General features: G+C 34.1%; 1 protein-coding gene across 1 annotated transcript; it reads right to left on the bottom strand.

Annotated features, from left to right (window-relative positions):
* Positions 1 to 216: 216 nt before the first annotated feature.
* Positions 217 to 8,208, bottom strand: EPGN (epithelial mitogen). The gene is made up of 5 exons (XM_037529697.2): positions 8,025 to 8,208; positions 7,434 to 7,523; positions 2,843 to 2,963; positions 1,946 to 2,098; positions 217 to 645 (listed from the first exon to the last, which is right to left on the bottom strand). Exons 1-5 carry the CDS (start codon positions 8,065 to 8,067, stop codon positions 591 to 593), a joined length of 462 nt encoding a protein of 153 aa, XP_037385594.1. The 5' UTR covers positions 8,068 to 8,208; the 3' UTR covers positions 217 to 590.
* Positions 8,209 to 10,514: the final 2,306 nt, after the last annotated feature.

Below are 10,514 nucleotides of genomic sequence, written 5' to 3'. Positions count from 1 at the left end.
CACAGATAAAATTTGCACAGTATTGTCACAACTTAGTCATGATTTGTGCTTGAATATTCTGTTTTCTTTTCTCTTAGACTTCAGGTGCATGTTTGGCTCACTGAAGTTGCCATAGTACTGAACTCATCCTAATATTTGATAGCACATTCTTTTAGACACCATGGAAGCAGCAAATTTGGGATGAGGTCCATGGAGCTCTGGTCCACCATGCTGGCAGCAAGCACATGAAGAACCCAAGCTTGGCATTTCTTTGGCTTGCTGAAAGTTTGATAATTGTTCCCATAAAAATTCATCCCTGGTCAGAAGCATGAAACTCTTTGTAGTGAGAACAATGACCACACACCAGCAATCAACCTAAAGTAGGACTGAGAGTTTGACTCCTGTCATTGTGACTTGTTCTCTTGTCTCCCATAGCACCCTAATAACAGCAAAGTCTAAAGACCAGTGTTGGATTTCATTCCTTCATTTCATCATGACCCCAGCTTCTATTATATTCAAGTCCAGTTAGCTTGGGGCGTGTTGTTCACTCATTAGATTTCGATTTGGGGCACACTGTTACAAATGCTTCATGAAGGTTTCTTACAAGGGTCTCACAATGGGCGTCCTCCAGAACAGATGTTGTAAGGTGATTTCAACTTTAGACACCTGAAACAGAGCAGGGATTTCCATATGAATTTGACCGGTGTTTGCTCAGCATATTGAGTATTACATAAATGTGCTGTTGGTGGAGCAGCTCTCAGTGCCTCAACTTCTTACCCACAGGTGGGGCCATCTTCCAGCAGCTGTGGGTATTAACAGACTCACAGCAGCGTCCTTCACCAGAGGACTGCCCTTGGCTAGCAAGGCACTTTGCCTGAAGATTCCTAGGAGAGTCCAAGTCCCTACTAAACCCAAGATCCTTCACCTTCTTGTGATAAGTCTGCAATGCCATTCATGTTCTAGACCATTCTGTGGAATTAAGTTGATGCTAGACTTCAGCTAAAGCCTCTTTGTTTACCTTCTTCCTCTGCCCTGGCTTTCCTTACTTCATTACAGGTTTCACCTTAGAGCACTTCCTCAGCCAACATTGCACAAGAATCCTCACCTTAGGTTCTAAGTTTCTAGGAACCTGACCTCAGATAGCTATCTTGTTAATGTTAAAAGGTCTTTCATCCTTTTATCCCCCCTTCACCAGTCTTTTAGGCAACTGATATAACAATATCAATTGATATACCAGATGTAATTATTAATTATTAAGATGTAATAATTAAGCAAATAAAATTTTCCTTATTTCCCTGGTCATTTAAAAAATTGGCAAATTAGTTAATAGAATACAGTAAGGGAAATGTATTCATAGTATTTTCTTTAGTGTATTTCATTACTTTTTAACTTTTCACTAGTTACTTGCATTTAAGGGAAAATTAAATCCTTTAGTTAAGATAAGCCAGAAATAAGAATGCATACAGAAGTAATTATACTGTGGAACAAGCTTATTTTCTTAGTCTTGTAGCAATAAACAGTATCTCCTTTTATATCCTCAATTAATGTCTAGGGAGAAAATGGTCTGTGTTTATCCCATTTTCACTGATTTAATACTTCTTGATTATTAATTTAATCATTTTTACTGAGTGTTTATTATGTGCCAGGCATGGTACTAGTCACTAAATGTCTAATTGTGAACAAGATACATTCTCTATGTGTGGGGTTTACCTTCCTCCTCATTTGTAATTTTGATGGAAGCGGAAAGAAGAGGATGAAGGGAAATTGTAAATTGGAGCTATACTATTGCCAAGTGCAAGTAAATTTTTACCACCTGCCTGGGATTATGAGAAAATATGTAGGAATATGCCATATTGGTAGCCTTATTTTCACTTAAAAATTATACATGTTAATGTTTGCCATATTGTAGGGGCTCAATATGTATTTGTCAAATGAAAATGTGACTTCATATTTTGTCTTTTCATACCTCTTTCTTATATAGCAGTAAAAAATAGCAAGAAAACCACTTAATAACAATCCAACACCAATTCCAATTGCAATGTATTTTTCATAAGAGTCCACAGCATATGAAGTTAAGGTCAAGTGCTCACATCTTTCTCCAGTATAACCAGTAAAACATCTATAAAAAAATAAAAGAATGTATAATTTTAAAACTCATGATAATATAAATGCAAGGAAGTGACCAATTTCAAAGACTGAAAGATTTCAATCGAAAATAACTAAATAAAATTAAAGAGGCAACTATCAAATGTTAAAGATATTGAAGAAGCTCTGTGTTTTACCATAATAATTTCATTAAGGCCCATATTAGTATAATTTCTCTCTTTGGTAGAGGAAAAGGCAGGTAGTTCCTAGCTAGTGCATGAGTTTATCTAGAAAACTGTTCACTTCCTCTTTCATGGCAGAATGTTGAGTAAATCAATTATCATTAAAATTGTATCTTAGTTGCTCTGCAACTTTATATTTTTGGAGTGTTTTTGCCATAGTTTATTTTATCCCCTTCTCTATTTAACATTTTGAAAACATAGAATCATCTCTGCATGTTGTTAAAATGCAGATTTTGATTCAGTAGTTTTGAGGTAGCACATAAAATTATGCATTTCTAACAAGCTCTGTACAAGTTCTATAATCTCCAATTACAGAGATGTTATTGATCTGAGACCCATATTTTCAGTAGTGCGGATCAAATAGCTCAGGAAAAAAGGCCCTTAGTTATTAGAATATAAATAAGTGGTGAGTCAGATTTAGATCATGTATCCCTTATTCTAGATGAGAGAGATGTGTGTGAAAATGCACCAGGTGAAATACCAGAAGCATAAATTTACCTCCCGTTTTATAGACTTAGAAAGTTCTTTGTAATTACCTGCAGATGGCTTTCTCCAGCTCATGGTGGAATGCACAAACACCATTGATGCAGTAATTATTGTGATCTTCCAGGCAAGGATGTGAGAACTTCAAGGCTATGTGTCCTTCAATATAGTCAGCTAGGAAAAGAAAATACAATGTTAACAGATAAAGTGAGTCATGTTTTTCATGGTAGATTTACACTTTATATGTAAAGATACCTTTATTTTTTAAATTGTTGTTGGGCCTCCTTGGTGGCCCAGGTGGTTGAGTGCAGCACTGTGAAGCTGTCCATAGGCTCTGCAGTGCTGGTTCGATTCCTGGCCTGCCAGGGAGATACCCACATGGTGCAGCAGACCTCTCCTGTCTCGCCCACTGCTCCCCTTAGCAGTGTATTTCAGTCAGTTTGCCTGTTCTGTTCCCCGCTCTGTCTCTGGTGAATCCTCTCACCCTCCTGCACATCTGGCCTATACCCTGGTTCTTGTATGCATGAATAAATAAATCTTTAAAATAATTATTGTTGAAGTAAAAATGGTTTATAATAGTATGTGGGTTTCATATTCACGGCATTATAATTGGACCTCTCTATATGTTGCATTATGATCCCCACGAAAAATCTAGTTTCTGTCCACCACTAGACAATTGACTCCCATTCCCTTTCCCTTTGGTAATTACCATTCTGTTAGAATCTAAATTGTTTTGTCTGTTTGTTTAGAATATTTAAAGCAATCCCAAGGGGTGGGGCTAACAAAAATGAGGGTCTCGTGCTCCCTAACTTCAAACTATACTATAAATTCTAAAATCAAGCAAATTACAAAAGCAAATTACAAAAATTACAAAAATTAAATTAAAAAATTAATCAAAAGAGCATAATGCTAAAAAAAAGGGGGGGGACACCTAGATCAGTGGAAGGGAATTTAAAGCCCAGAAATAAGACCACATACATATAGACAGCCAAGAGCATACAACAGAAAAATGAAAGCCTCTTTAATACACGGTGTTGGGAAAGCTGGAAGTCACATGCAAAAGAATTGAGACTCACTACTATATTACAAAATGTACAACAATTAATTAAAAATGTGAATATAAGACCTAAAATTATAAAATACATAGGCATAAACAATGGCATAAGTTTTTGACATTGGTCTTCTTGTCTTTGGGAAATCATTTCTAATGGCAAAGAAACAATAACAAAAATAAACAAATAGGACTACACCAAACTAAAAACATGTGTACAGCAAAACAAACAAACAAAAACCATCATCAAAATGAAAAGAAAATACTGAATGGAAGAAAATATTTGAAAATCATATGTTAATAAGGGATTAATATCCAAAATATATTAACAACTTGCATAGCCCAACAACAAAAAGAAAACCAAACAAGCTTATTAAAAAAAGGAAAAAATATCTGAATAGATATTTTATCAAATTATCCATACATATGGCCTATAGGCACATGAAAACATGTTCATCATCTTTTATAGATAGGGAAATGCAAATAGAAACCACAAAAGGTATCAACTCACACCTGTTAGAATGGCTGTTATTGAAAGGACAAGAAACAGTAAGTATTGGTGAGGATATGGAGATAAAGAAATTCTTGTACACTGTTGATGGAGAGTAATTTGGTACAATCACTATGGAAAACATTTAGTGAGGTTGCTCCAAAAATTTAGAACAGAGCCACCATATGATACAACTATTCCTCTTCTGAGTATCTGAAGAATACCAAAAAGACATACGCACCACTATGTTCCCTACTCACAATAGCCAAGTTATGGAAACAATGTAAGTGTCCATTGACAGATGAATGTATAAAGATGTGAGATATAGATATAGATACATTCATACACACACAGTGGAATACTACTCAGCTATAAAAAAGATAAAATCTTGCCTTTTGTGACAACATGGATACACTTTGAGGTGATTGTTCTAAGTGAAATAAGTCACATGGAGAAAGACAAATAACGTATGACTTCACTTATGTGTGGTAGATAAAGGAGCTAAAAAATCAAACAAGACAAAATAAAACAGAAGAGATCTTTATTTTTAGGAATATTATTTGGGTGCTCTGTCTTTTGAACTGTTGATTGACTCCCATGGTAGGTTATATTTACAAGGGTTGGGTTAATATTATCTAGATATATAGTTAATTAAATAGGGCGTGGGAGTGGATTCTTTCATTCTTTAAAAGCTATGTAATGAGATATAGGTACAAGTTTGCCAAAAGGTGGCAGCATTGATTCTAGCCTTAGCAGGTTATTTTGAGCAAGATTTCCCAAATGCTAACAACTATAGAAATCTAACACAAATTTAGACCGATTTGGATTACATTTGTGAGCTAATGACTTGATTTCTCTTCCTTCCCCAGAGAAATGTAAGATGACAATTCTTCCTTCCTGTTAGGTTTTCTACCATGAGTGAGTAGCTAGTGGAAAGAGGAGTGTTTTCCCTAACTGACTTCAAAAGAGGTATTTTTATGATGTTTCTGAGAACCCAGAAACAACTTATGCCTCAGTTTAACATATTCAAGATAAGGCATAGAGATAGGTTTACTCAGTTAAAAGATAGTGAGAGAAGACATCAACCTGGAATTTAAAAACCTGGGTTTTATCTCTAGCTCTAATACTGCAAATTATCACACTGGGTAAAATTGTATAAAGTATCCAGAAAGTTATTTATGGGAAGCTTCCCTTTTAGAGTCTATGTTTTGGCAAAAAATGTATATATTTCAGGATGATTATATCTGATTCACTGGCATACTAAAGACATGTATCTGTAACATCCTTGGGAATGACTCTTGGATAAAACTGCCTAATGGAGTCCTTTTTGGTAAACTTTAACTACCAATTCTTAAATTTTTCTCAAGCAGAATTAGTGGCACTTCATTTTATCACTGGAATGAGTACATATTTCCTCACCCTTTGTTATGATATTAAGACTACATGTGCTTTGCTAAATAGCTTATGAGAATCCAACTTATTTCTTTTTAGGAAAGAAAATAAATCTAAAAAGGTGTCTTTTTATAATGAAAATATGAAATATTTAGCTACTAAGGCACCAACAACATATTGTGTTATATAACTTCATTTTTATTGAGAACACACAATATTACTTTAAAATCCACATTTATTTTATTGATTGTGGCATAGTGAATCAAATACTCATTTTAATAATTAACTTTGAGGTAGTGGGAATTTCCCATTATAAACTTTGCTAGGTTTTCCTACTTCAGGACTAAACAAGTTTACTTAACCAAACCAAGCCAGAATTTGCTAGAAAATATGAAAACAGAATGAAGGCATCCCCAAAGAAAGTGTATACTAGAGAGTCATCATTCTTCTAAGGAGAATATTAATTATAAATTTATGAAAATTTTCCTCAGATACTAGATTCAGTTTATTAAGTTAACTAAAAAGCAAAGAAAATTAAAGTTCTTAATCAAGAAAGCGTAGGAAAAAATACTGATGATACAGTAATATTTTTTTTCCATTTTTACCATCTGTAACTTGGAGAATTTCATTTGCAGCTCACTATACTGGAAGAAAAAGATGGTTCTGGGCAAGCTATCACAAAGTCAGTCACTAAGATAAATCTACACTTCTTTAATTCTCTATGGCATTATCTTCTAATTAAAATGTTTCCTCTTCTTTCATGTCAGAAGACATCAAGTTAGCTAAACGTTATTCTAAAACCCACACTGATTTTGTTTCACAAATTGACAGAAAAGCAAAAAATTAAATGGATATTTTAATAAACCTTTTAAAATGTTAAATTATTGGTGAAATGAGGAATACTTAATAGTACTCTCTCATATTCAGAAATGAAATACTTTCCAGGCTCTGAGATCAAGAAGCAGTTTCCTCTGCTCTGTCCCATTGCCAGTCTTCACATCGGGAGGCAGTGTGCGATTTCTGTGGGAATCACAACCACCCAGTACACAGGTCTTGACGGGTAACAAGCTTTCCAAGTTCACTCTAAGAGTTCAAACTGGTTTGAAAAAATGCTGATGCTCAAGAGCAGCTAAAGCTAGGCTAATGACAATAATAAAGTAGGAAAGAAAAACATCATCACCATCAACAACAAAAAAAAATCTGGCACAAGCTGCTAGAAAATGTTGTATGTGCTAAAACAACAGAAGTCCCAAAAAAACGAACAGAAAAAAGAACTTTCCAAAGAGAAGAGAAAGCAGAGCAAGCCTTCATCTTGTAGCTATAACTTCTTTCACTGCAGATCTCAGTCAGTAATCAAATTATGACGTCACTCATCAAGAATGTCAAGAAGGGACAAACTGCCTCTCCAGGTGCATGGAATACAGAGAACTAAGCTGAAATCAAGCAAAAAACGTGGAATGTTTCCCATTCAGGACAGTAACCAAAGACAACTTTTCTTTTCTCACTTCACACCCTCCTTTCCTGAAGGCAATTCTTTGCTAACAAATTGACCTGTCACTTCTATTGAATAGCATCCTGCTAAAAGAGTGGATTCCCTAATAATAAAAAAATATATTTACAAATTTCCAGTATTACTTTTATCACAATCCAAATTTATTTCAAAATGTTAAAAAAAAAGGTCACTTGAAATACAAAAATGTAAAGAAAATACCTTCTGTTTTGTTAACTGTCCAGTTACTGTGCTGGGCAGTGATTGGGGGTGTCACAGATATGGCTGCCTCTTCAGTCAGTGCTGTCATTGCTGTGTGAAGGGGGAAAAGGCAGCTTTAGCAGGTGAGCCTCCTATGTACAAGCCACAGATGGAAAGTTACTCTCTTTACTCTCACTTCTGTTCTATTTTTTACACATTTACATTTGAAATTCATAGCCTGGTTAGGGAACTCCTAAGAGTTTCACATACATACCAATTCCTTTGACACTGTAATTCTAGGAAATAATTTTTAAGAGAATGTAAAGACATTTATATTCTAATTCAACCACAGGATATTACATAGTAGTTAATACGTATCAACTACTTTCCAATTGTATAATGCAAACATTTAAAGGTCTCAGAAAAAGAAGTCTTCTCACATCAAAAGAGGAACATAATATTATGTAAGAATTTACTAAATAAATAAATTCACAGATTCCTTGCTCTAATCTTTGTCATGACAAAAAAGTGTTAAAAGCCATTCTGAGAAAACAAATTCTATTCACACTTTACAATGATACCAAATTAACAAGACATGAAGAAGTTACTTACCATTGAATAAAAGATAGACTGACACTGGGATTCCCAAAGCCATTTCCTGCTCTTGTTAACCGTATCTTTTTCTTATCCTCCTCGCTGGACAGGTAGAAGGTTTTTATTGCGCTGCCTGAGCCTTTCTTGCATTTATATTTCACGAAGCGTCATCTGGCAGTTCTTACCAATCAAAAAAAAATGTACTTCTGGCAGCAGCATGAAGCCTGCAGGCGCTCACACACTTATTTAGGATACCTGTGTTATCTAGCAATGTGATCAGACTTTCTTTGGAAACACAGGTTTCCTGTTACCTGTGGGCATAATCATGTATGTAAAAGTATTTAAAATAACAACAAAAAATTGAATTCAGGAAACGACTCATGGTGTTAACAGAAATGTGCCAGCTCCAAAAATGCTAGGGATCTAGGAGCCAATATAGGTTATCAACAAGGGGTAGTTTTGATATTTGCCAACTAGGAGACAGCACAATCTGTTATTAAAAGAAACATCCCTGAAACTGCAGTCACACTATATTTCATTACAGATATGGTAAATCAAGATATTTCGTAATTTTGTGGCAGTGGAGAACAAATAAATTTGTGTAAAAACAAAGGTTTAATATTCCATTTCAGTTTTTGCTAATTAGTTTTACCATTATAAGTTCTATAAAAATCATTCTTTTTAATAGTATAACATTTACCTTTATGTCATTCTGCTATTTTTTTCTGGGTAAGCAGCATGGGCTACCAAATTCTAGTACGTACAATACCTAAATCTGTGCCCCAATGATTAGACTAGAGAGAACCAGTAAATTACTAAAACAGAAATGATGATGATGATGAAAGTTTCCATCAAGGTAAATGAAGATATTTAGATTTAGTACATCTAATAAGTAGAAAGTTTTAAATTTAACATAACATTCAAATCTTCACAGTTAACCTAGTTATGATTATTAAAGTGCCATTTTAAAAAATTAAACATGTAATTATTGTGACATTTTATAACTATTGGTACTTCCCATAAATTTTCACTTGCTCCAAATTGTTATAAATATTTATAAATATTTCTTGCTGATGTGTTATGACCTTTTATATGGAATTACAATTGCTCATACTTCCTGTACCTTAAAAATCTGTTTCAGTAAGTTAAAAGTGTCATTTACATCCTGTCCACTAGGCAAACACAATTTACCAGAAAGGATTCCTTTTACTATTCAAATACGAATTTGGCTGTAGAAATCACACAAGAGTGAGCTTGTTGAACTCATTATAATTTGGGCAATCACTTTCCACTGGAGTCATCATTTTTAAATTAAAAAAATATATAGCACTTGACTTACTTTAAATGTGTCTACATTTTGTATTTCTACTTTTGTGGCTTTTCAAAAATGAGACAATTTCTTGATAATATTTTCCCAGGCAAATAATATTCAAATTACAACTCAAATAATCATCTTAGGCATCACTGGTGAGAAATAAAGTATTATAAAATTAATTTACAATGAATTAAAGAAACCATCACTACCAATTGCAGCTTCTAGAGGAAGATGCTGGGATTAATCTTAAATATTTTTATTTCTAAGATCAGGCTAGAGTACAACAACCATCTTTGTAATAATTACCAACTGGTACTACTTGGCATTTTGCATAAGATTTTCATGCATATCTCAATGATTTCTTTAGTAATCCTAACTCCCCCCCCAAAAAAAAAACCTAGTGTCTGATATATAATAAATAGTCAGTGAGTCTGTCTTGAGTAAAGAAATAGAGTCAAGACTTGAACCCATGTTCCAAATCTTGATCTATTCTCTTAATTATCTCCTAAAACCAACCTTTAAATAAATTACCTTTGTCATGAGAATCTATTACATGAACTGTGGCTTTCACATACATTTAGGCTACAAGAAATGGACTGCTATCTCTCCAGATGTTGCTGCATTCTGGTGAACTGGGCTATATCATAGAGAAAGTGATCTGCCAGTTTAGCTAAAGGTTGATAGCAGAAAATGGTTCTAAGAGAACTTACATGCTTCTTTTTCTCTTGGACTCATACTGATAGATCTCACTCTCTCAATAGAAAATTCTCTTACCTTCCCTTTTTAAATCCTCTCATCAAAAATTTATTTTTCCAATCCTGAAGAATAGGGTAGCTTACAATAGTAAGGTGAACTCACTGATATCTTTATTCACTCTTGATGTACTTTAGAGAAACTTAGAATAAGAAAGGAGAAAGAATCTTAAGAGCTGAGCCACTCTGTCATCACTTTTCCATCCTATACTTTTTATGTATTCATTTCTCTCCTTTGAAATGTGTCCTTTCCCCTTCTTCTACCATCCCTTACTTTCCTCTTTATTTCTTCTTGCTCTTTCACTAAATCAAATTTTGTAGGCATTAACAACAGCTCATAGCTTCTCTCACAATAAACTTATTCTATAATTCTCATTAACTCAGTTGCATTTATCCATTCATTCGCATTGAATATCCACAACATCCATGGCCCTTGGATAA

Source organism: Talpa occidentalis, unplaced genomic scaffold, assembly GCF_014898055.3.
Source record: "Talpa occidentalis isolate TD23 unplaced genomic scaffold, MPIMG_talOcc4v2.1 talOcc4.6, whole genome shotgun sequence".
In the NCBI taxonomy this organism is placed as follows: Eukaryota; Metazoa; Chordata; class Mammalia; order Eulipotyphla; family Talpidae; genus Talpa; species Talpa occidentalis.
Note: the sequence above shows the minus strand (reverse complement) of the source record. Positions and strands in the feature narration are given on the sequence as shown.

What these genes read in the sequence shown, in the direction of transcription:
- EPGN (XM_037529697.2), bottom strand. Translation starts at nt 8,067, where the DNA reads ATGGCTTTGGGAATCCCAGTGTCAGTCTATCTTTTATTCAATG. An exon ending in CTGGAGAAAGCCATCTGCAG is followed by an intron (nt 2,099 to 2,842) that starts GTAATTACAAAG and finishes ATTTTTTTATAG; the next exon opens with ATGTTTTACTGGTTATACTG. An exon ending in TACTGCTATATAAGAAAGAG is followed by an intron (nt 646 to 1,945) that starts GTATGAAAAGAC and finishes GCTCTGTTTCAG; the next exon opens with GTGTCTAAAGTTGAAATCAC.